At 41.8% G+C, this 27,019-nt stretch overlaps 1 protein-coding gene across 1 annotated transcript; it reads right to left on the reverse strand.

The window, feature by feature from the left end:
• Window positions 1-1,960: 1,960 nt before the first annotated feature.
• eepd1 (endonuclease/exonuclease/phosphatase family domain containing 1) lies at window positions 1,961-25,656 on the reverse strand. The gene is made up of 7 exons (XM_087835340.1): window positions 24,534-25,656; window positions 15,109-15,160; window positions 9,050-9,160; window positions 8,421-8,555; window positions 7,724-7,862; window positions 7,438-7,632; window positions 1,961-2,411 (listed from the first exon to the last, which is right to left on the reverse strand). Exons 1-7 carry the CDS (start codon window positions 25,481-25,483, stop codon window positions 2,221-2,223), a joined length of 1,773 nt encoding a protein of 590 aa, XP_087691466.1. The 5' UTR covers window positions 25,484-25,656; the 3' UTR covers window positions 1,961-2,220.
• Window positions 25,657-27,019: the final 1,363 nt, after the last annotated feature.

Raw genomic sequence — 27,019 nt, forward strand, 5'->3', positions numbered from 1 at the left:
GGCCGCCAGCTCGAAGCCGACCGGGAGGTCGAGGCACGATGTGCCGGGAAAGCGGTGTTCCTCCCGGCTGTAGTAGGTCTCGACCTCCCGTTAGCTTCGAGCTAGTGGGTGTCAGATCTCCGAAAACGTCGGAGCTCTTTTGCAAATATGTGATGTCTTGTAAACCGAGCAGGTATCTGACGTTTACACAGCTACATTCACGCCTCAAAATATCTTAAAAGTGTATTTTGTGACCCAGAAATAGTAATATTACAACTAAGTAGCTGCCGCCATTGTTGGAATTCAACTTTTGCGCAGAGTTTGTTTTGCGAGAGTTAGTTTTGCGAGATCTCGCAAAAGTCCGTCTTAATTTTTTTTCTCCCATGTCCCCTGCGGGGCTCCGTATGTAATGATACTGAGATATAAAATTAAAGAAATAAATGTTAAAATAGACATAGAGGAGGATATATGACATGGAGTTATGTTGGGTTTAAACGTCACACCCATTTCCATTACAGGTCACTACTGGTCCTGATGGAGACCAGAGGTTGTTCCAGGGTTTATGGAGGATTGTTATTTTAAAAGCTAGATTAAAAGGAACACTTTTATGATTCGGGAATTCTTTATTAAGTTTAGTGAGTTTGACATGTTTTTGTAGTGACAGCTTCTGGAAGATGCAGAAACACAGGGGGGATTTAAACAACATCAAAACGTCCCTGAGCGCAGCGAGCCACGCCCGTTATCGGTGCGTGTATTGCTTTAAGAAACATTACGTGACGTATACAGCAGCGGTGTCCTATCACCGCGCGCTGCCTATTTTCCCCGCTCCGGTTTCCACTTTTGCGCAGTTGTAATTTGAGTTACGTCCCAATGCTTTGCTCATGGACTCATTTCTTTATGTTCACATGAATGAACATGATTTTATCTGCAGACGTGTGTAAACCTCACACACGAGTGCAATCACTCCCACTGGGACAAGCACTTCTGATTCCTTAACGAAACTTTCATTTTTATTTTACGCAAAATAAAAAAATTTTCTTCTTTCCAACCTCCTTAGACCATCACCAAACAGATAGATTAGATATACTGTTATAACCAAATTAATTGGAATACATACACTTCACCTTGTATTTCATCAGTTGGTTACAATCAGGATCATTTGTCACAGATTTGGCCTCCTGGTATCTCCTTTCTTCAGGTTACCTGCAGTAACTTTTTTAATCCAGCAGCTCTCACTATTGAGCAGCACATTAATCACTTCATGAGGAGTCATCCAACCATCACCAGCGTCATCTCTGCTGTCGTGGGATCACGTGACTGCTTAGAGTCAATTTCTGATCTGATTGCTGTGCAAAGTGCTTTGTCAGTAAGGTCGATGAGGTCAGGAAGAGTTGGAAATAGCTCAAAGCTCATGTGGTAAAATATGCCCCACTTTGTCTTCTGTGTTACAGGGCAAAAAGTGGGGCAGTGGGTTCAGGGGGCAGTGCCAGAGGAGGCTGGCCAATGCAGTTAGGGATCATCAGATCATGTTTGAGCAGCACACAGGACGTGAGGAGAGAGAACAGCTGTGCACCAAAACAGAAAGAGCCAGGTGAGCCAGTCGGCATGTCCGTGCACATAAACAGTGCTTTTAAAACACGTGTGCGCCTCGTGCTGAGCAGTATAACACAAGTGTGTTACTTGGCTGTTTAATTTCAAAAGCAGCATTGTGAAGGTGGTTAACGACCAGCTTTAAGGGCAGCAGCAAAGCCCTGTGATGTCACTGTGCCTGGCAACGTTATTGCAGAGAAGTATGGCAGTTCACATGCACACAAGCTTCACTTATATAATTAAGCACACGGCTTTCATGAGCTCAGCAGCTGAGATTGAATCTTACTCTCCAGTGAACTATAACAGATGAAGGACAGCAGCGCCTGTAAGAGTCCGGGTCATTCAGGTGGTGCTCAAACTGCATCAATAAGAGTTCGTACAGGCCTTGATCATCTATCAATTCATTTTTATTTCTATACATATATAAAATGTTTGGCACATTTCTTTTAAAATACATCATCTTTTTGTCTAAACATTTGTTATGGCTTGAATATTTCTCATTTACGATTTTCCACTGATAACCTGAAACCCAAAAGGCAATCGTGGCACTTGTTCACATTCAGTAGGAAACTGCGCCACAGCAAAGCGAGATAAAGCAGGATCCTGATAGGTTAAAACCTTCATTCAGTTCTGTCTTTGCTGCAGCTGATGTCACCGCTCATGTTTGGGCACAATGTCCCCCCTGTCCACCGCTGCCATACCGGGTCTGCTAAGCTCCTTAGGAGGTAGGTCTGCATAAAATTCTGCAAACACAGGGCAGTGATCGGAGGCCACACCCCCCCATGACCAGTTATCTGGGATCCAGGGGTTAGTTAAGCCTTCCCGAACTACCATGCAGTGGCCTGTGAGAAGAAAGGACACAAGAACAGTCAGGAGACACTTGGAACTTCATGCAACACAAATAATGCACCGAACTTTGATCTGATAGCAGCTTCTATGAAACTAGGATCACATTCATCATACAGTTAAAGTAACCATGTATCCTCTACTTTACACATAGTTTAAAATACATTTTTATTTTTATCTTGAGACTCAACTTAAACTTTGATTGAGTGACTTCTAGTCTAAATAACTGTGTGGCCTCAACGTGCTTTTAACTAGGCTCAGACTTGTCTTGGCACACTTGAAGTTGATGATTTGACACTCAGATTAGACTTGAAGACCTGGTTTGACTTGTCATAACTGGAGACCAAAGTTTCAATTGGTTTGGTGAACTCCAGAGCACACTTATGTAAAGGACCCGAGAGCTGACTTAACATTTAGTTTGTGTTCAGCATAAAACCTGTTTTTAACCTGACGTGAAACTAAAGTCAGCCTCGTTTTAAGACTGTTAATGAAAAACCCGACTTTACTTGTTTTATATGACTAGTTTATAAACCGCTATACATTTAATCGTTAGTTGCTTGTGTGACTTTTGTTTCTTTCTTTTCAATTCTTCCTCTTAAAAGGGGGTTTTTCCTCCCCACTGTTCACAGAGGCTCATCTGATTGTTGGGATTTTCCGGTGTTTTGTAGGGTCTTAAACATACAATATAAAGAACTAGAAAAATTTGCATTTCCTGCGAAAATGCTGTGTGGATGCCTTAACGCTGAAGATGTCTGCTGAAAAACGCTGAAAAAGTTGAAAAGTTGCAAAAAGTTGCATGGCGGTGAAGAAACTGAAAATTCTGCTGAAAAAAGGAGAAAAAGCAGAATTTTTTTGTTGAAAAGTGGTGAAAAGCTAAAAATTCTACTGAAAGGGGTAAAGACGGAGAAATTTTTGCTGAAAAGTGGTGAAAAAAAAGATTGCCATAAGCAGGATTTGAACCTGGCCCTCCTGGTCTCAAGGCGGCTTCTCACTGAGCCAAACTCATTCTCAGAAAGAAGAGGTGGAGAGACTGACACTTCTGCTGAAATGAGTAGAAGCTGCTGAGAACTGTGCTGAAAAGGCTAAAAACTTTGCAGAAAAGAGGTGAATCAGCAGAATTTCTGCTGAAAAGAGTTTTTTTCTGAAAACAGCAGAAAAAACTGAAAATTTTGCAGAAGAGGTGAAAAAGCTGAAATTTGTGTTGAAAAGAGTTAAATAAGTTGAATTGGTAACTGAAAGAAATGTTGCCATAAGCGGGATTTGAACCCAGGCCTCCCAGTCTGCTCATCTCACTGAGCTAAAACACAGCTCAGCCCGGCAAGGAAAATCAGTGAGGCCACTGATAATGTGGCAGAAATGGGCAAAAAATATTGCAAAAAAAATTAAATATCTCAAAAAGTATAGAAGTTATGAGCACCAAAAGTCATAGCTGGCATTAGCAGAAAAAGCAGAATTTTTTAAAGTTTGAATGGAGAAAATCGGCTGAAAACTGAGGGAGTAGTTAATCTGCAAAAAACGTACGGAAGCAACTAGAGGAATAATAAAGAATAAAGAGAAACAGGAACTCAACACAACTAAACTGAGCACCTGCGTAAAAGCAACGCTCGACTTGGACTTCTGGGACGACTCTGTGTAGAGCCTACAGTGTAGCCTATGTGGCTGACACTGTAGCTCCTGTGTGGGCTGTGTTGGACGTGTGGTTACATTTGTGCACATTGTTGCAAAACACACTTTCACAAGGGTTTGCAGTAGAGTAGATTTAACGCAGTTTATTTCTATTGTAAGTTTGGCAGTTTGCTGCTCTGGTTCAACTGTGCCAAAAACACAGTGCTAACTAATAACACAAGAACTACATGTAAAACGATGCAGGCGTAAGTTAGCATGTTATATGTTTGAGTTGCTGATAGTTAGAAACAAAGACTAAACAAGTGCGGCTTGTTTGGAAGGGTCGCCAAGAGAAATCCTCATCTTTCTAAAATGCACCTCATAGAAATTGGAGCTGTGCATAAAGAAAACCTTGAGTGAGCTAAAATACAAGGTTCAAAGTTCTTTATTTGCCATTCGTGCATAAACCAGCCGTCACACTGGAACGCTTGTGCAGAGCTCTGTCAGTCATAGTTCACATGTTAGAAAGAGACAGAAATAAACAAGTCAGACTGAACTGAACAAGCTGCTGAATCATGGAGGTGTACTCGGCTTATTCACTTATATACAGTTATGTAAAAAAGTCAAATAAATGACAGAGAGTCAACGTGGACACTTATCTTTAAAACGTCATATCAGTGTATCCAGACTATCTAACCTGGATTCTTCTATCATGCCACACCTGAGCTCGATTCAGAGGATCAGACGGGAACTCTGATTGTTCTTTAACTCTGCAGCATCTCCATCTCCCATTTAAAAAATTACATTATGAAAAATTGTTTTTCTTTCACCATTTTAATATAATAACTTTCAAATATTCATGAACCCTTTCATGCATGAATTATGACAACTTTTTTTAAAAGTATTTTTATTCATCTTTAGGCATGAAAAAATGTTTTTTTTAACGTTCTTTTCAAGGATTTCTTTTCCTTTAAACATGTCCAGTTAGGTGGACAACCGGCTATTTCTAGGCCTTTCTGAGCACCGGTGTGGTTATGGCATCGTCTCAAAGCACTTTGAGGGAACTGTTGTGATTTGGCGCCAGAAAAATACAATGAATTGAATTTAAAAGCATCCTTCGTCCATCCACTCAGACCTCAGAACAGTTGTAAGTTATCAAACTTAAACAAACAACTATCATCTAATCTCTTCACCAACTGTGGAAACATCGCACTGGTCTCCAAACATCTTGGTTTCTGTGTCTCTTCATGTGACTCTTCATCCAGAGTCTATGCAATACTTACTTTCAGGTGAAAAGAGGACCAACAGTCTAACAACAGGATGGCAACATTTTTTCCTTTTAGCTCAGATAATAAACTGAAAGATTTCTATATTTCAGGATTGGCTTGATATCAGGAATGTGACAGTTGTCGCCTCTTTCCTGAAGACACCTGTGCACGGTGGCTCGTGATTTGCTAAGACCAGCCTCAGCCTAGTTCCTAAAATCAACTTTTGTACCATACTTTTAGTTTCTAGTCAACCTCTGATTAAAAAGCTTTGATATAGCTCTCTGAAATCAATCAGCCTTCTCAGCACAGATCCTCTGTGGCTCGATATTCGTCAGCGAGACAGCTGTCCATCCAGCAGCCTTCACTGTGACGGTGTGTACTGAACCAGACCAGCTAGACCAGGGGTCAGCAACCTGCGGCTCCGGAGCCGCATGCTCCGGAGCCGCATGCTCCGGTCTTCATGCTCTTTAGTCCTTAGCATGCGGCTCCGTTTGGGAAAAGTATTTAGCTGAAGTGTATTTTATTTATGTTTAGTTCTTTTTTAACTTGTAGTTCTAAATTGGAAGATTATTGTGATTTTGAAATATAAAAATACAATTATATCTTATTATTTTTTCATTGCTCAAAATAAGCGTCACACTCGCAGAAGCCGGTGTACCCACCGAAACGCCGTGCATTTATCGACACTTTCAACCCCAGGTAGGCCAGTTATGGATCTTCGAATCCACATTATTCAATTCAATTCAATTCAATTCAATTTTATTTATATAGCGCCAAATCAGAACAAAAGTCGCCTCAAGGCGCTTCATAGATACAGAGAAAAGCCCAACAATCATATGACCCCCTATGAGCAGCACTTTGGCGACAGTGGGAAGGAAAAACTCCCTTTTAACAGGAAGAAACCTCCGGCAGAACCAGGCTCAGGGAGGGGCGGGGCCATCTGCTGTGATTGGTTGGGGTGAGAGAAGGAAGACAGGATAAAGACATGCTGTGGATTATGTTAGCAGCTGTTCTCCACCATGAACTATGTTATAAACAAACACCGCTCACGCCTCACAGACGACAGCTGTGACTGCGTACGGTCCTGATGAAAGTGACTTCGTACAGCCCCGATCTGCAGACGCTGTGCGCAGAGGTTCAGGAGCAGAAGTCTTATTGTAAACATATCACGGCAGACCCGACGATGTTTGCATGAACACGCTTTTCACACACGGTTGCTGTACGCATACAGCCGGCTGTAGCGTTGCAGCTCACAGCCCGACACACACCAACACAACAGCACAGACGTTAAGGCGGCGAGGCGTGATTGCGGGTGCCGCTCAGGTGCGTCCGCCTCCCCTGCAGCGGCGCTGCAGACCACGCCCCGCCACACACATTAACCAGGTAAAATACTTATTTAGGCAGAATTTTGCAAATATCTATTTTTCAACTTTTAGCAGCATAGTGCTTTTTTTCCAGTTATTTTTTAAAAGTCAGGTCAAGGCTCCAAAAGCTCAAAGGAGATACGACAGTTTTTGTTTGCTGGATCATTTTAGTTCAGTTTTCCTTTTGTTATATTTCTTAAGAGTTCAAAATGTGTTAATTACGTAAATAAAATGTCATTTTCTCTGTAGCACTTCATGGATTTCATAAGCAACACACCTTAGTTGTTCACACAAAGCATAAAGGTAAAAACCAATATATACAGTGTTATCTTCATTTTAGATGTCAGAAAGTATTTGCGGCTCCTGGAAACTGGCTCCAAATGGCTCTTTGGGTGTTAAAGGTTGCTGACCCCTGAGCTAGACTAATGTCTGAAAAGTCACTTACTCAAACTTGAAAGTCTTATACTACTACTACTAATAATAATAATAATTTGAGCGAACCAACATTTAAAATAAAGCTGAAGAAATCATATCAAGTCTAACCTGATTCAATTACAAAAAATGATATTCTGATTTCCTGAGATGCACTTGTAATGTAAACTTTGCCGACCTTTGCCCTGAATTAATGAAACACGAATAAAACTGAGCTGAACTAAATAACTTGAGATGTGATGACTGCTGAATGAATTCACAGATCATTTTCCTTAATATGAACCCTGACCTTATCAAGACAACCTACGAGAACTTTTTAATCTTAATCTGTCCAAACACAACTGTGCATGTACCTGAATACATCTTCTGCAGAGAGCGGCTGACCCAGATGTTGTCCAAGCAGCGCGTGCCCTGTGGTGAGCAGGTGGTGATGTTGGTGAACTGGGTGGATGGTATCAGGGCGCAGAACTTCTCCTTCCTCAGTGCGTCCAGCTCTGAGCTCTGAGGAGAGCAACCAAAATTGCCCAACACTAGTAGATCCTTTTCACCTGCAAAGAAAGAAACGGACGTCAAACTTTGCGGATCCGTCTACGGCGTCGGACACGTGCGGCCTCGACTGGTCCGACCTGGCAGACTCACCTTTTAGTGTTCCCTGGATGCTGGGAGGGAGGCGTTGACACTTGGCTTCATCAGAGTTTTGGTTTTTGCCTCCGGACGGCTCTGGTGAAGCAGGGGCTTGCATATGGACATTCACCACCGTCAGCTCAAATGAACCGATCTAATAGAAAAAGTCAATTTTTTGACCACTTAAAATTTTATCCTGCCAAGTAAAAAGAAGAACAGCTGATCAAACCCTCACACGTGCAATGAGACTGCTATATGTGCAATTCTTATACAATTCTTCTTCTGACGAAGTTGTATATAGCATTTGTGTTTCTATTTTATTCTATTGTATATATTATTCTATTCTATTCTATTTTATTCTATTGTATATAGTATTTTATTTTATTGCATTCCAGTGTTTTCTAATTTCTGCTACATAACTTTGCACTTTTGCTGTAACAAAACAAATTTCCCACCTGTGGGACTAATAAAGGTCATCTTATTTATTTAAAACCAAAGAAATATGCAGCAGTGCATCAACCATGTGTTAGTTCTGAAGGTTTAAGAAAGTATTCAGATCCTAAACAATTACAAATGGATATCATCTGATTGTTGTTCTCTTCATCGTTGCAGGGTCTCATATACAAGGCTCTGAGACAGCTGTTGGTGGGTTTGGTGCCATAGAAATAAAATTAAACAACATGAATTCAATGACAATAAATTATAGCCTTACTAAAAAGTGAGCCACATAGAGTGGATGGTGTAAATGACTCCCATTTCCATTGACAGCAGGAGACTCCATGACGACGGCATCCTTCAGATCAACTCCTGAGGAGCTGTCCCACAAAAAGCCGGAGTAGCTCACTCCCTGTGAACAGAGGCATGTATTAGTGTTAGATACACTTTCAAAAGTTTATTTGATTAATATAAACTTACTTACTCTACTTATGATTTAGTAAATCACAGCTATTCATGTCAGTTACATAAACATTTTACTGTAGTTTACTGATGCTGATTGTAAGTGTAAGCATGAAGCTAATCAGCTGCTGTAATAGAGCTGGAGGGTCACTGCTATCTTTACAAAAGATCATTTCATATTTATTCTGCATGAAAGATCAGTCTGTGCAGCAGCACTGCTTTAGTTTTACTGCAGTACATCTGCAACAGTTCCTGATAATAAAAGAAACTGAAGTGGTTAAAAAATGTTAAAAAATGTTAAAACTCTCAACGGGTAAATTATTCAAATCGATTTCTGGGAACTGAAAACTGAACTGATTGATCTTCGGCAAAGTTTAGACTTTGATTTATTTTTGTGGATACAATTTAAAGTGTCGTTGTAACAGCTGCCAGTGGGAAACCCACCTTGCTGGAGTGTCCGGTGGGTTTTTCCGACACGACGCTTTTCCACAGCCCTCGTGGCCATTTCCACTTCTGTAAACTGGCAAGTGTTCCTTGATTTAATTCTGCACAGAACTGCAACACATAAAGACGGGTTTGCCTGTTATTATATTACTAACTAAAAAGCAAATTAACATTTTGTAAAACTGTGGAAGCAACTGGCACAAAGTATCTGATGCAACTTGGGATTTGGTATCTTGTCCGAGGACACTGGAGCAGCCAGAGATTGAACCACCAGCCTTCGGATTAGAGAGTATCTGCTCTAACCCAAATTATTATCTAATAGATAATTATTTAAATACCAACATGGCAAACAGGTAATACACACACAAAAAACATTTTAAAAGTATTAAGTATCATCTTCTACCAATCTGCTTCGATATAAATTAAAAGGACCCAGCTGGCAGGACTTGAAATTTAAAAATGAAATTAATATTTCAGATTTGAATATGAGCATTTCACATTATTTTCTCAAAGTAAGACATACGGATATCCGGACATTCAATTTAAAGTCAACTTATACTTAGGGATGGGTACCGGTATCCGGTGCCATCATGGCACCGGTTCTGACATAAACGGTAGTGACCAGACCGAAAAGCAGCGCACATTTTGGTGCTTTATTTCCTGAGCTGTGATACACTTTAGATTCTAGCCAATCATTTTACGTTTCCGAGGATAGTAGGCGGGTCCAGGTACGTACGTTCTTTTAGAGCAGAGCTACAGATTAAAAATGCCCAAGGCGAAGCGGTCAAAGTCTGGCTGTACTTCACAGCAAAAGATGCAAACTCAGCAGCTGCAACAAGTGCTTTAAGCTGATACTGTGATACTGTCAAAGGAGGTAACACCTCAAATCTGATGAAACACCCACGACGCATAGCGTTTTTTTTTAAAGCCGAGAAATGCGCCGTATTTGATAGCTTGCTGCGAGACCTCACACCGAGCACATCTACTGCACATCTACTACCACATTATTACATTAATGCATGTAAGGTGAACTAGCAAACACCATCATAGCTACATGTGGCTGTCTTCTTGTTTGATGGCAGATACTCCCTTCACCCTGGCCAAAAAGGCTAAAATGACCAAAGAAAAAGAGGAAAACAGTTAAACATGAGAGGTTTTTGGACAAAGTTTGTGTTTTTTCCATTGTTTAAGCTGCTTCCAGCCAAGAGTGATACCATATATGCCCCATAGCTGCAGAAAAGGCTAACATTGTTATCTTTTTACAAAAAAACAGCTGAACATGAGAGGTTTTTGGACCAATTTTGTGTTCTCCATTCTTTAAGCACCGTTTAAGCACCGGCACCGTTTGAAAAGTACCGGTTTGGCACCGGTATCGGATAAAACCTAAACGATACCCATCCCTACTTATACTTAGTGCTTGAGCAGCAGTTAATAACAAACAATATGAAATCTTATTTTAAACCACTCAAACCGGCGCACAGTTATTAAAGCAAATGTTCAGTTGAATTATATATAAACTATCAGTCAAAAGTTTGGACACACGTTCACATGTAATGTTTTTTAATGACTATTTAGATTCTCATTGAAGGCATCAAAACTATGAATGAACACATATGGAATTATGTAAATAAAAAAGTGAAATAATTGAAAACACGTTTTATTTTTTAGATTCTTTGCTTTGATTCCTGCTTTGCTCACTCTCTGCATTCTCTCCATGAGCTTCATGAGGTCGTCACCTGAAATGGTTTCCAACAGTCTTGAAGGAGTCCCAGAGATGCTGAGCACCTGTTGGTCCTCCATCTCATCCCAAACCATCTCCACTGGGTTTAGGTCAGGTGACTGTGGAGGCCGGACCATCAGGTGCAGCCCTCCATCTCTCCTTCTTGGTCACAGAGCCCTCACAGCCTGGAGGTGTGTTTGGGGTCCTGTTGAAGAATAAATGATGGGATGTAGCTGCAGGATGCTGTGGTACCCATGCTGCTTCAGTCTGCCTTCAATTTTGAATAAATCCCCAACAGTGTCAGCAGCAAAGCCCCCCCACACCATCACACCTCCTCCAGGCTTCACAGTGGGAACCATGCATGTAGAGACCATCGTTCACCATCGCACAAACACACAGCAGCTGGAACCAAAGATCTCAGCTGTGGACTCATCAGACCAAAGCACAGATGGTCTAACGTCCACTCCTCGTGTTTCTTGGCCCAAACAAATCTCTGCTTGTTGCTTTTCCTTAGTCGTGTTTCTCAGCAGCTGTTGACCATAAAGGCCTGATTCACACAGTCTCCTCTGAACATGTAGAGATGTGTCTGCTACTGGAGCTGTGTGGCATCTATGTGGGCTCTAATCTGAGGCTGGTGACTCAGATGAATGTATCCTCAGCAGCAGAAGGACTCCTGGTCTTCCTTTCCTGGAGCGTCCTCATGTCAGACAGTTTCATCGTAGTCTTGATGGTTTTTGCGACTGCACTTGGGGACAAAGCTTTAGCAATGTTGCAGACTGACTGACCTTCAGTCCTTACAGTAATGATGGGCTGTTGTTTCTCTTAGCTGATTGGTTCTCGCCATAATATGATTTCTATCAGTTGTCAAACAGAGCTGTGAGCTGTGCACCAACCTGACTGCTGCACAACACAACTGATGGATGGTGGGCAGCTATTTAAAGGCTGTTTTCTTGTATTTGCGTCAGTGTTGACGGTATGATGAAAGGTGATGTTGTCCACATAAGTTAACATGTAAAAAACTTTTTTTAAGTACATGTATAAAAGAAAGTTCAAAAATGAATAAAAATCCTGATCGAGGTTGTCATAATTCATGGACGAGAGGGTGAGAAATCCCACAAATGAACCCTGACAGGCTCACCTGTGAAGTGAAATATGTCAGGTGACTACATCATGAAGCTCACTGAGAGTAGGGCGAAGGTTTGCAGCGCTGTCAACAAAGCAAGATTTGTCAGATTCGTCAGAGCATTACTTTGACAAATCTACAATATAAGACATATTTAGAGTTATTCATCATTTTTTTTCTTTGCTAAATAATTCCACATATCTTTCTTCATATATTTGATGTCTTCAGTTTGTATCTATGATGTAGAAAGTAGTAAAAATAAAGAAAAACCATTAAATAAGAGGTTGTGTCCAAACTATACACTGGTAGTGTATAGTGCCAAGTCACAAAAATCGCCTCAAGGTGCTTTATAGTTTAAGGGAAAAGATCCTGCAGCAAAAACCTCAAACGACCCCCTTTAGCAAGCACTTGGCAACAGTGGGAAGGAAGAACTCCCTATTAGCAAGAGGAAGACTCTGCCAGAACCAGGCTCAGGGAGTGGCAGCTGGTTGAGGTGATGGGAGGGAGCCAGAGATCAATAATAACAAATGATGAAATGCAGAGTGAGCAGAGTGAGAACATAGTGAGTGAAATATGTGAGTAAAGAAGCAACAATCAGTGCATCATGGGAAGCCCCCCAGGCCTTCAGTAGAGTAGCTAGGGGAGGAGTCATTGCTGGATCGCTGGAGTTCAACTACATGTCTTATCAAATAGGAACGTTTGAAGCCTAATCCTAAAAGCAGAGACGTTTTCTGTCTCCCAAATCCAAACTGGGAGCTGGTTCCAAAGACCAGGAACCTGAAAGCTGAAGGCTCTGCTTCTACTTTTAAATATCCTCTGTTGGAAAGCCACATTCTAACTTGCATAATAACCAGAAGCTCCTTTTATCACTATACCACAACCTCCCATGGCATTCAAGCCCTTGTGATGTGTGTCGATCTGTTATATAGGTTTTGGTACAGGATGGGGTTTCAGTTAAAGCGCGAGTCACGACGTAGATTTCCTGAAGAAGTATAATTTACACGTAAGCCAGTTTCCCCAGAGTGAAGTGCTCTATTGGAGTGACACGGTACTACGAAGTCTCTTAGATAAAATGGAGTCTGATTATTCATGACAGGATTAGTTAATTTATTCATTTTTAAATGAAGTGCCAATTGACCTCAGTGGTCATGAGGTACTATAAGATCTTTAAGATATGACTTTAGATAAGCGGAAGAAAATGGCTATAATTTATTGATTTGTTATTCAAAATCGTTATTCATTAATCCTTTAAGACCTACCATAGAACCAAGTCCGCCAGAGCTTATATTATATGTTTACATGCTGTGGAGCCATTTTTGGGAGCATTTCAAGTTGCTATACATCAATACATCCATTACAGCCTAAATTTTAATAATATGTCTGCATTAAGTGCATAGTAATTACATAAATTGCAAAAAATGTGCAATAAACTACAAAAAAATTGAAAATCGTTCTTTTTTTTAACATATATTTCTAGTTAGAGAAATTTAAGAGGCTTATCCCTCAAAACTGTAAATACAAAAAAGTTGCACAAAATAGTTTCCCACCACAGGAAATTTATTTTAAGTGTCTTCATAGTTTTATTTTTGAAATACACCAATTTTTATACACTGCAGGAAAAACGAAAATAAATATTATAATGCAAATTTGCAAAAAAGCAGCATATGCATCAAAATAAACTATTTCCAGCAGTGCAATATGAGTCCTAAGCATCCCAGAAACGACACAGAAAGTCATAAAGTCAAACATAACTTTTAAAAACACCAGTATAGGCTCATGAGGCCCTGATGGTAAAAAAAAAACCTACATTTCCGCGAAAATGACGTCACTTCCGGTTTCGGGCAGGTCATGGCGGACATGCGATAGTTCACGCTGATGGACGTAGGAAGTGTTATGAACAGCTGATCGGATCAGCAAAGCGTGTTTCTGGAATATTATGTTTTTGTTGCTGCAAGTGCTTTTTATGCAGTTTTTGCAGCTATATGTGGAAGGAAACTGTGACCGAGGACAAGCTGATGGCATAAGATGTAAGTACAACTCCTCCGGTTTCATATGCAAAAAAAATTATTGCGCTAGCTTACATGGTTGCAGAGCTACCAGGATTTAAAAGTAATTGCGCAAAACGGAGCGTGCCCGCTCTGACCGGTTTTAAAGGGTTAAAGTCGTTCATGTGTGTCACGTGACTACATTCTGATTGATACCCGGCACAATGTGCCAGACTTTTCAGTAGCAATTTATTAATTATTCAGATGTTAATCTGTTATATTTTAATAACACATGAGCATCTTCTGTAGTAACGCTGTAGTATAGTTAAACTTAACATTAGTTTATTATTTTAAAGTTTTTTTCTTCCTTTTCTATTTGGAGTTTAATGTGTAATATTTATAACACACGATGTGAGGTGCTGCCCAGTTAAGTGACATGAAGAATGTGATTAGAAAGTTGACGTCTGAGTGTTTCTTAGTTTTAGACTAGTCAGTTATGTGGTCTAATTTATTTCCCTCGTTTAGTCAACTAAGAAAATAGTTGCCAGAAACATCCCAACTAAATACATCTGCCCCCTTACTGTGACCAGCCCAGAGAAACGTGACATCGCTCCTCTGTCAGCTGTGACAAAACAACAAAAACACAAGCCAAATGCACACAGAGCAGACCAAGCCAACAGACTCCTTCCAAGACAGGAGTGAAAACAGTTTCCATCGGAACAATGAGCTTAAGTCAGATGACAAAGCAAACCGTCTCCAACAATGAATTAGATCCCGGACAAGCCCCCACTTGTTACAAGTTGGCCCATAGCCAGTGACAATAAGGGGGGGACGAGACAGGATGTGTTGCTAATCATTATGTTATTTACTAAAAGGAAATATGACAAATATAAGTTACGAGAAATCAGTAATGACATGAATGAATGAATGAATGAATGAATGAGCGCTAATGTTGGCAGCAGTGTGACGGAAAAAATCAACTAGAATTTGAGGGTGTCAGTCCTGGGAGCGAGAGCACAAGAGTATTTTTAACTCAGGCGTACTTAAACCACATGGAAGGCCCTACATGGCTGTAACCCAATCAACTTAACGACCCTCCCCATCACTGAACCTCTGCAGAGTATACACAAAGACAAGCTGCTGTCACATTTCTGATTCCTGCTGCCCGTGCACGCAAGTCACCTCATTTACAATAGAAGTTGGGATAAGTGTAATTCATGTTCCACTTTACCTTATCAATAGCCTCGTGCTCCAGCAGGTCTTGCACTGCCAGTAACTTGATACTGTAATAAGAGAGAGAATGCATTTTTTAAAAACGTACCTTTACACGTACATCATATACATACATATCCATTATTTACCCAAATCCTCTTAAAATAAATAATTAGTTGAAAAACCTGATAATGAAACCCACTGACAACCAAAGGACACTTTGGGCATTCCTCCTGTCATTACTACATGGTTTTACTGTGGTCTGAAAAAGTGATTCCCCCCTAAGTGTTTGTGTTAACTGGCAGTGAGTGTGTCACAGCGCTGTGGACGAATTTTGGCCCACTGATCTTTCCAGAAATGCTGTAATTCAGCCACACTGGAGGGTTTTCAAGCAGGAGCTGCACTTTTAAGGTCATGCCACAGCATCTCAGTCACGTTCATGTCAGGACTTTGACTGGACCACTCCAAAGTCTTCATTTTGTTTTCTTAAGCCACTCACAGGTGGACTTGCTGGTGTGTGTTGGATCATTGTCCTGCTAAAGAACCCAACTGCACTTCAGCTTCAGGTCACAATAGATGGACAGACATTGTTTTGGTAGAATTCGTGGTTCCATTTACCACAGAAAGTCAGGAAAACAGCCCCAGACCATCACTCGACCACCACCGCCATATTTTACTGTTGGTATGATGCTCCATTTCGAAAATGTTGTCTTACCAGATGTAATGTGACATTTCCAAACAGTTCAACGTTCGTCTCATCAGTCCACAGAGTGTTTTCCCAAAACTCTTGGAGATCATCACAATGTTTTCTGGCAAAACTGGGATCAGCCTTTATGTTCCTTTTGCTCAGCAGTGCTTTTCGTCTTGGCCATGTAGGCCATTGTTGCCCAGCCTCTTTCTTATGGTGGAGTCATGAACACTGACCTTAACTGACACGACTGAGGCCTGCAGCTCCGTGGATGTTGATCTAGGATCTTTTGTGACCTCCTGGGGTAATTTTGGTCAGACACTCTTTGGAAGCTTCACTAGCTTCCATGTTTTCGATTTCATTTGTGGATAATGGCTCACGAGACTAATAAACACCCTCATTTTGAAACTGCATTTTGTGTTTACTTCTTATCTTTGCCTAATATTTAGGTTTATTTGATGACCTTGAAACATTTACGTGTGACAAACATACACAAAAAAAAAGAAATCAGGAAGGGTGCAAAGACTTTTTCACACCACTGTATGTGGTAAATGGTAAATGGACTGGTTCTTATATAGCGCTTTTCTACTCTGTCCGAGCACTAGGGATGGGTACCGGTGCCATGATGGTACCGGTTCTGACATAAACGGTAGTGACCAGACCGAAAAGCAGCGCACATTTCGGTGCTTTTTTTTCCTGAGCTGTGATACACTTTAGATTCTAGCCAATCATTTTACGTTTCCGAGGATAGTAGGCGGGTCCAGGTACGTACGTTCTTTTAGAGCAGAGCTACAGATTAAAAATGCCGAAGGCGAAGCGGTCAAAGTCTGGCTGTACTTCACAGCAAAATATGCAAACTCAGCAGCTGCAACAAGTGCTTTAAGCTGATACTGTGATGCTGTCAAAGGAGGTAACACCTCAAATCTGATGAAACACCCGCGACGCATAGCGGGTTTTTTTAAAAGCCGAGAAATGCGCCGTATTTGATAGCTTGCTGCGAGACCTCACACCGAGCACATCTACTGCACATCTACTACCATGTTATTACATTAATGCATGTAAGGTGAACTAGCAAACATCATCATAGCTACATGCGGCTGTCTTCTTGTTTGATGGCAGATACTCCCTTCACCCTGGCCAAAAAGGCTAAAATGACCAAAGAAAAAGTGGAAAACAGTTAAACATGAGAGGTTTTTGGACAAAGTTTGTGTTTTTTCCATTGATTAAGCACTGCTTCCAGCCCAGAGTGATACCATATATGCCCTATAGCTGCAGAAAAGGCTAACATTGTTATCTTTTTACAAAAAAAACAACTGAACATGAGAGGTTTATGGACCAATTTTGTGTTCTCCATTCTTTAAGCACCGGCACCGTTTCAAAAGTACCGGTTTGGCACCGGTATCGGATAAAACCTAAACGATACCCATCCCTACCGAGCACTCAAAGCGCTTTATACAGCTAATTCATTCACCCAATCACACAAGCACTTCTAAGCTTAAGTGCTGAGTATCTAACATTCATACACATTCACACTCCGATGGATGCATCGGAGAGCAACATGGGGTTAGTATCTTGCCCACCGACCTTCTGGTTAGTGGCTGATCCGCTCTGCCACCTGAGCTACAGCCACCAGTATATAACACTGGGTGGACCACGTTCATTTTTTCAGGTTACTTTGAAACTCAACCATACTGGTTAGAGTTAATCACCAGAACACCCATTTTGTATTTGTAAATTAAAATTTATAAACTTACAATGTTTGGGAAAAATAAATTTTATCAGAACGTTGAAAAATTAAAATTATTACTAGCTATGAAGTAATGTGACGGATGACTCTGTTTTATAGAAATCTTCTAACATTAATGGAACTTTTAGCCTTAATTAAAAGTTCTGAGCATTTCATTTCTTCTTTCTACCCTCACACTGCACCTGCACAGCATTTATGACTTACTGGTACCAAGCAAAGCTGAGATCACAGAGTTTTTCTAGGAGATGGTCATGTATTATGGTTGATCAGCATAGTAAACACACAGCAAACTTAGGCCAAATTTAAAGTTTCTTTTAACAAACTGGCAGACAGCTGAGAAAATAAGACTCTTTATAGACACACTTTGGACTGTGCCAACACTGCATGAAGGACGGGCCTTTACAGCCCAATAAATGTTGAACTGTTTACTTTTCAAATGACTTCCCAGATCAACAGTCAGCATAATAAAGTGCTATACATTTCTAACAGGCACTTTTACTCTGAAGATGAGCTGCTTTGCATTTTGCAACACAGGTGAGACTCTCAACATTACAGCTGCTGGCTGCTTCCTGTCAGCTGATCCTCACTGAAACCAGGGAAGCACAAGCATCATAAGTAATGCCGTCAGTCAGGAGTCAGAATTGAGTTACAACATGTCACATGACATGGCACAATTCAGCCGTGATCAGAGTGCCACGTTGATTCAGTTATACAGGATTCATGTCAGACAGAAAGAACGAGCAGAGTTCTTCTCCTTTAAAGATGGCGACCGATTCTTATCAGTCATTTGACAACTGTGGGTAACGTGGAGAAGAGATGTGTGTGCAACAACTGGTATCTGCTCAAATGTTTCCAGACATTTCAGCAACAACTAGTGATGTTTTCAAAGAATCAACATAAACTGTGACTGTTATAAGATTTTCTGCACGCTGTCAATACAAACCAACACAAAAGGAAGAAAAGCTGCACTGAAGCTACCGTCTCAGCCATTTGTACTTGTGCTACTATAAATAAACATCACAGCTGTTTCTTCAGCGCTCTCATGCTCAGTGTGCCAATTCCATCTATCCATCCACGACTACACACCAGTAGGTATGAACAGTGTTGGGGAGTAACGGAATACATGTACCGCCGTTATGTATTTAAAATACAAAATATGAGTAACTGTATTCCGTTACAGTTACCGTTTAAAAAGGTGGTATTTAGAATACAGTTACTTTGTTGAAATAAATGGATTACACGGCGGTACTTCCCTGTTTCATATTGTGGCGGGTCAGGACTGTTTGGGTTTTGTTTGACAGCTACGTTCTGTTGTTCCAGGCGGCAGCGTTACGGTTGCCATGGTTACAGGGTGACGCTCTCTCTCTGCGTGTTTCCTGGGTGAGAGAGGCCTTTTTGTTGTTGTTGTGCTAAGCTAACAGGCAGAATGCTACAGGTATAGCTCTAAAGAATGTAGCATCATGGGCAGTGTAGTCCGTGCTGCAGGGAGAATGGACTGCCATACCCGTTATGTGTCTGTGAGCGAGGGAGGGAGAAAAAGGAAAAGTACGAGCTGTCATCGAGCAAAAACGGGAGCTGGAAGCATGTAAATATAATAATAACCACTGCAGCCAAGAAGAGAGCCTGACGAGCCCAGTTGTAAGTAAGCTATTAAGACTCGACTGTACACCGTGTTCGTGTTTTCCTCCACAAACAATAAGTTCTGTTGGAGCAGCCTTTCAACGCCTCTCTCTGTCTCTGCTAGCAAAGTTGACCCAGACAACAAAGTAAAGCTAGTTTTCAGCTACGAGCCGACACGAACCCACCGTATTAGCCAGAGGTCCCTTTACTACGGTTCGGAGCCGCGGACCTTCAGTAACAGTAATAAATCACAGCAATAGTACATTCATGTAGTTGTAAACAGCATGATAATATATTAAGTAATCCAAAGTATTCAGAATACGTTACTCTCATTGAGTAACGTAACGGAATACGTTACAGAATACATTTTGGGGCATGTAATCTGTAATCTGTAATGGAATACATTTTAAAAGTAACCTTCCCAACACTGGGTATGAAGTAGCTGAGGTCCTTATAAGCATCCCCAGCAGGTCTTCTAGAGAACTCCACCTGCCTGGGTGAGGATGAAACACTCCACCAGCCCATCCACATTTTTACATTGACTTCACTTGTTTTATTTAAAAAAACAAAAACAACAACAACAACAAAACAAAGAAAAGAAAAGGAAAAAATAAACTTTATTCATAATTCTATGTGTGATTGCCAATTTGAAGCTAGACTCAACAAACAGCCAGATGCATTTGAGACAGCGATCTGAAAGCTCCTGGTTACGGCTAAACAGTCTTTGTAGGACGATGACAATAACAACACCCATCTGCATCAACTGAAGACTAAAAATAAACATTGAATAATGTGAAAATCTGGTTCCACACTTCTGGACTCTACTGATCACATGCAAATACGACACTGCAGTCTTACAGTCTTCATGCAACAGCTCCCTAAACCTCGATGTCTACAGTCAGTCTGTCCTCAGACCACCCAGAATAAAAGCTGTTTGAGCTCCTCTGTTGCCACAACAGGTTGCTCAGATTGTTTTGATTTGTTACACCGGACATCCTTCCTGATGATTCGTGTTTACTCCTGGGAATCACATTTTGCTCAGGTGTAAACTTCTACATCATGCAGCTACAACCAAAGCACCAAGAATAATAAACACCAGCAGAAACCTCAATGACTAAATGAATAGAAATATTTCAACAGCACCAAAGAGCAAAAACAACTAAATATAACAACGACTCACTGTTAGTAAATTAGTATTTAACAGCTGATCGAAATATTGATTTCTTTTGTCCTAGAAACATCACAGCAGGAAGTCCATGTTTAAAAGAATCAGCACCTCAACGTCGTACGAACGGTCAGAATCTTTAACACGGGTCGAGGAACGGCCGCAGTCTTTCGTGCTCGCGTATCAACCACAGATCTGGACAGAGTTACTCATTAGAAAGCTTTAGATGCTCTCAGACCATCACTGAAAAACACAAGACGTTTAGTTAAATGTTGTTTGTTGCACAGAGGTTTTTTGAAAGCTCAGTTCAGATAAAATTATTAAAATCTTGACTCTTGAAAACAAAAGCAATGTTTTAATTCATTATTAAGTTAAATTTGCGTCTCTGAAAATGCAAATAAACCCTCGTGCTCCCTGTTTTCTCCTGATTCAGGACACATGGCATAAAAACAGAGCGTCTCATGATTTAAACTCCAGCTGGGTGAGTATGTGTGGAGGTTCATGTTCCTCTTGTGCCTGCGAGGGTTTCAATGGTTCTCCAGGTTCTACTCAATTAGACTAATTGGTGTTTGATCCTGTTAATGAACCTCTGCAGGGCTCAGTCTATATAACCCTGAATACTGGAAATGAGACACACACACACATCAGTGGATACATCAAGGGCAAATCAGGGTTCAGTATTTTGCCAAAGGACGAGAGTAGAGGGATCAAACCACCTGATTGGTTAATGACCGACGCTACTTCCTGAGCAACAGCTGCCCCAAAATAATTATGGCTTCTTCTTTTTTTTTAACTTGTACTGTTTTACTTGTGTTCTTTGTTTGTTATCATGCTTTTCATTATTCTTTTAGCTGTAAAGCTTTGATCAGTGGCTGTTGTTTTAAAAAGTTTTAAAAAGCTGTTTTTTACTCGTTATTTACTCGTTATAAATAAAAAAAAGTTTTAAAAAAAACCACATTTTGCTGGACTCCGTTTCACTTTTCCAGCTCCTGCATGCTTTACTCTGCCACACTGGCCCACCTGAGCCGCTGAACAGCTGGGTGTTGATGGGATTATGGGCAGAAACTTTGTCCACAGATCCTGTTTTCAGAATAAACAGCCTGCAGTCGCACAGACAATACCTCCTTCCTCCCCTGCAGGTCTGATCGCTCTGAGAGCATGCAACGCTCCTGCTGCTTGAGATCCTGATCCTCCCATTTCCACTGGCAAGGATTCAAACCCCCACAGTCTGAGCTGCCTATTAGCCATCTCATCAGGACAACACTGGTGACTGTAAGCCACGACTCTATGGTCAAGTCTATAGAGGTGGATAAAATCAGCTGGGTTTACAGCAAGAAAAATACACATGAGCATAAAAGTAAATGTTGCTTAAAGACTCGTCAGTGTCACTCTGACAGCAGCAACCACTGATAGTGTCAAACAGGACTTCATATTAGCTGCAGACACAAGTAAGACACGATGAAGCATCAGTGGCTGCGTCCTTTGAGCGTCACATTTAAGATTAAGTCACAACCAGGAGACGAAGGCTTTCTTTTCCCCAGATTTACAGGATGCACCAGCTCCACCCTGTCCCAATATTCACTGCACATCAGTGATTGAAGGATATTTGGGGAAAATAGGAGCCGATCCAAGAAACTGGTCCAGTTTCCAGGTATAAACTAATAAACGTCAGTACTGAGCTTTTATCTCACTCAAATGTCCAAAATACAAAAATAACGAAAAATATTTCAACATTAAATTTCAACATTTTAATTCAGTCCTATATGCTTTGGATGGTTAGTTAGTTAGGTTAGATAGTTAGGTTAGTTAGTTAGTTAGTTGGGTTAGTTGGGTATGTTAGTTAGTTAGTTAGTTAGTTAGTTAGTTAGTTAGTTAGTTAGGTTAGGTTAGGTTAGGTTAGTTGGGTTAGTTGGGTAGGTTAGTTAGTTGGGTTAGCTAGGTAGGTTAGTTTGTTAGTTAGGTTAGTTAGGTAGGTTGGTTAGTTAGTTAGTTGGGTTAGTTGGGTAGGTTAGTTAGTTGGGTTAGTTAGTTGGGTTAGTTAGTTAGGTAGGTAGGTAGGTAGGTAGGTAGGTAGGTAGGTAGGTTAGTTAGTTCGGTTAGTTAGTTGGGTTAGTTAGTTGGGTTAGCTGGCTAACAAAGCTGGGCCTGTTTGGCAGTGAGAAGCCGGGGGAAGAAGAATTCAACAGTAAGAAACATTAACACCACATTATCAGCTTGCATGCTTTGATCCATGTGAACCTTGCTATTAGGAGCTTAAGTCAGCTCTTTTCACTTCCCTGTACTCAGGATGACTGCAGCCAGCTGATTCTAGCTCCACGTCCCTGATTGGCTGTTTGGGCCGAGAGCAGTTTGTGCAAACTCTGGTGAAAAATAATAGAGTTCATTGAACTGTAGTAGCCGTCTGCTTTTGCCTGGAGGAAAGTCATAAAGTGTGTAAACTTAGACTGGGTCTTATGATTACTAACACAGCAGTTTGTCACTGTGCAAACACACTGAGCCTCCTCCTGCTGCTGCTCCTGCTCCTCACTAACAAGGATCACAACACCATTGCTGACTTTAGGCTGTACTTGACACAGTTTGCTCTGGAAACCAGGGTGAAGCTCTATAGACGGCTTAAAGAACCTTTTTGTAATATTAAAAAAAAGGGGGGTTATCAATTAAAGACCTTACCAAACTATAGCTTCTCATTTCTCCACGAGAGAACAAAAAGAGCCACTGAGGAGATTTAAACCCTGATGCCTGATTTGCGTTGCTGCTGCTCTCATTTTTCACAGCCACTCATGGTCTTCACAGGTATAAACACCCAAAGTTTTTCCACAGAGTCTTATGTTTTCACTGTATGCAGACCGATGCCTGGAAAGAAAATCAGCACCTCCAGGTCTTTGGCCATGGTCCTCAGACGGAGAAGGTTGTAGTGGCCACTCTGGGTCAGGGACAAGATGGGAGGAGGCCCGGGGCAGACACAGGACACACTGGAGAGATTATATCTGTCAGCTGGCCTGGGAACCCATCGGTGTTCCCCTGGGTAAGCTGGAGGAGGTGGATGGGCAGAGGGAGGTCTGGTTGCTTGCTTAGGCTGCTGCCTCCACGATCCAGCCCAAGATAAGCCAAACAAAATGCATGGATGGAGTTTTATTTTATTTTAGTTCGTTTTCTGCTTAAAAGAACATTTTCACTGGTGGAATATGAACCACGGTCCACTGTGGTCTGACAGGGAATCTGGGAATGTGCCCCCTGCAACACACAACTGGCTTGACCTCAATCACGAAGCCCTGATGATGTTTTTCGCCTGCTGTCTCGGGGTCGAATTTTCATAGATTTTGAATGATACATTTTCCCTTTCATATGCATCTGATGGCTTTATAAAAACGATGCATGAACGAGGTTTATTCTGCACATAAAACCAGATTTAACGCTACAAAAAACTCGTCAGGTCACGATTAAGTTTGGTCTGTTGAATCCCAGATTTGTGCTTTTGTAACATCAGGTGATGACTCTGAACTTTTCTTTTTAATCTTATTTTCTTTCTGCAGCAGTTTTAATGATGTTTCCACATGTTTGAACCCATAACATTCAAATAACACAAAGCAAAGAGCTACTTTGGTTTTGTTTTTCTGAAGTCTGAAATATGCACAACATCAGACAAACACATGTCTCTATAAACCCGAAACAAAGAGTCATCATTCCTGCACGACTGTCATTCAAATCAAATCACTATTTAGGTTTTTGCACAAGAAAACTTGGGCCTGAGTGCAGTGATGTTGTGGGCGGGGTTAGTCCTGTTAAGGCTCCCGTTCAGGATCGAAAGAGTCATGAATCTGAAAATATGATGAGGTCACAGCATAATTAAACCCCAGAGAGCTCCAGCTGACTGCGGCAGTGAGTGGCTGTAGGTCTCCTTTGGTGTGTGGACGCACAGCTGACATATCCTGACATAATGACGATCAGCACACGCAGCTGGCTGACAGCACGTTGTGCGCATTTATGTGATGGGAAAAGAAACTCGAGTTGTTTTGTTATCTTACAAACTTTCATTCATTAAGACTGTTATTGTGATTTTGCGCGATATAAATAAAAGTGACTGAATTTAATAAAGTGACTTATTCAGTTTGGGGGTTTCATGTAGCTTTAAATTATCTCCGCACAGAAATCAGACTTAACCAATAAGCGTTCCTCATCTGCCCACGCGGCCTCCAGGTGTGATGAGTGTGTGCAGGTACTCACTCATTCTCGAGCAGGGTCATGCACACCACCTCCCTGACCCCCGGGTTGTTAGCCTTGTCGCACGAGCAGCCCTGCAGGCTCCAGGTGGCCACGCGCACTACGGACTTCCCGTCCCGGAGCCCCAGCGGGCGATCCACCTTCGGCCGCACAGAGACGATCTGGGTCGGGCCTCCAGGTGGGAGGTCCAAGTCGTCGCTGCCCAGACTAAAGGAAGAGGGGCTCGGGTGACACTTGGTGGTGCCGGGGAGCCCCGCGTTCGTGTTGGTGGACGGTGCCCGGGAGCGCTCCACGAAAACTTGGAACCGGATCTTGTCGAGCAGCGAGCTGTTGATGTGCTTCACCTTCACCAGGTCCTCGATGCTTTTAAACGGGCCGTGCTGCGCGCGATACGAAACCACGTTCTTTGCGATCGTTTCCGTGATTCCTCGAATGCTCATGAGCTGCGCCGGGGTGGCGGTGTTGATGTTCATGCCGGTGTAGAGCTGAGAGTCCAAGTCTTTGCGCAGTGACGACGGAGAGTGTTGGGACGAACTGGTCCTGCTGGAAACGCAGATTTCCAGTTTGATCACCTCCAGCTTGGTGGCCCCGACCCCGCTTACCAGCGCCAGGTCCTCCACCTTTTTAAAGCCACCGATACAGTCCCGGTACTGCACGATATTCCGCGCAACTGTGCGATTAACTCCCGGCAGAGTCATGAGCTCCTCCTCGGTGGCGATGTTAATGTTCAGCCGCTCTTGGTTCACCAGAATGTGGCTGAAGTTGCAGGCGGCGCTGAATTTGCGCTTGCCGCAGCTGAAATCAGTGGGGTCTTTGGGGATGGAGCGGTGGCAACCCAGACTCCCACCCATGGCTAGGATCGGTGCAGTGGACAGGCAGAGGCCCGCGCCGGAGAGTACGTTGTGAAACACGGCGGTTACACGGCAGCGTTCATTGAAGATAATATTGGACATACGCACCGCCCGAGCTGCGCTCAGCCCTGGTTCATGCCGCACACAGCAGTCCTCGAGTCACCAGCGGCAGATCAGAGCAGGCAAACTTTGCCCTGCGGTATTGCGCAGTGTGACCGCCCACGGGTCAGCCTCCACCTCACTCGCCTTTGGTCACATCAATACAAATCGTTGCCGGAGAAATCTGTCAAGTGCCCAGCTCCACACCGGCGCACACCGGAGTACTTGTCAGATTTCAAAATAAAAGCAGCCATCAGCGTCACTGGTTCACACATAAACACACAGTGTAGGAATAACCAACAGATACATTAACGCGGGTTAATAATGATTTTATTTCACATTTAACAATTTATATTTACTCATCTTATGCATCAAAGTAATCAGATTACCTGTTGTTCATTTACACATCGTTATTCATGCAATACTGTGGGTGAGGTTTGGTCTAATCAGGATTTGGCCCGATGAAATAAAACTATTTACTTGTAGTTTTACTTTTACACTTTTCCTGGCGTTTGACGTTTATTTTGAAATGTCTGGTTTGCTGTTTCAGCCGTTAACAGTAGGGGGCGTGTCTTTCTATGTGATATCTAAACGTTTTCTGTCACTGAGGAAGAGGATCTGATAATATACAATCATGTAAATTGTTTTAAGGGCTGCAGCCAAACGTAGATTTGGTTTTCTTTAGGATTAATCATTTATTTTTCACCGTCGAGCTCGGCTTTTCTAAACACACAGAAATGTTGCTGCTGCAGCTCAGTGCAGGATTTTTTCTTGACTTCATAATTGTATTATTTTTAAGTTATTCCAAAGCGAAATGATTATTAAATGCTGTTTTATACAAAAAGATTCTGAGAGGTGTGATATGAAGTTTTCAAGATAATTTGTGTCACAAAATCACTATTTTAACCTCCTGAGCGAACTTAAGCTGGATACTTCAAGCTGTTTGTCACATGTCCAGAGTGATCGACTCATGGTTTTCTCTCTCTCTCGTTCTCCTTAGAAAAACGATGTAACCTCCAAAATGTGACCAAATCACTAGTTTTTGAAGTTATTGGTGAGGCAGTTACACTGCAACACCCCTCTGTGTGTAGGACTTAATAATCATCATAATAATAGTAATGGTAGGATTCTGTAGTGTCTGTTATGCTTGTTGTGGCATGTATCGCCTCCAGCGCTGCACAGAGATGCAATCAGCTCAGTGGAACAACAGTTATTATATTTTCTAGCTGCTTGTTAAACTATTTTTTTCTCACCAACATACCAAAGCTCTCCCCATTCAAGTGATTGAATGGACTCGGTCCGACTTCTGAACTAACAGAGCGGGAAAAGAAGAGGAACATTTGTCGTCTTCATAATTATTGTCAGTGTTTCTTCACTTTTCTACTTGTGCAGCTTTCCAGTTGCCTCTTCTCCAGCACAGCGCTCCTGTCAGGTCAGGAGGCATTATTAGGTGATGGAGATCTGCTGTGTTGGTCAGCCTCCCCTGACACCACACTCTGAACTTCCTTCTCCACCCCTGCAGCTGAGCTGCAAACCACA

The sequence above is a fragment of the Neolamprologus brichardi genome, chromosome 22, assembly GCF_056152115.1.
Source record: "Neolamprologus brichardi isolate AB-2024 chromosome 22, ASM5615211v1, whole genome shotgun sequence".
Classification (NCBI taxonomy): domain Eukaryota; kingdom Metazoa; phylum Chordata; class Actinopteri; order Cichliformes; family Cichlidae; genus Neolamprologus; species Neolamprologus brichardi.

What these genes read in the sequence shown, in the direction of transcription:
- eepd1 (XM_087835340.1), bottom strand. Translation starts at nt 25,483, where the DNA reads ATGTCCAATATTATCTTCAATGAACGCTGCCGTGTAACCGCCGTGTTT. An exon ending in AGCACGAGGCTATTGATAAG is followed by an intron (nt 9,161 to 15,108) that starts GTAAAGTGGAAC and finishes TATGTGTTGCAG; the next exon opens with TTCTGTGCAGAATTAAATCA. An exon ending in CATCCAGGGAACACTAAAAG is followed by an intron (nt 7,633 to 7,723) that starts GTGAGTCTGCCA and finishes CTTTCTTTGCAG; the next exon opens with GTGAAAAGGATCTACTAGTG.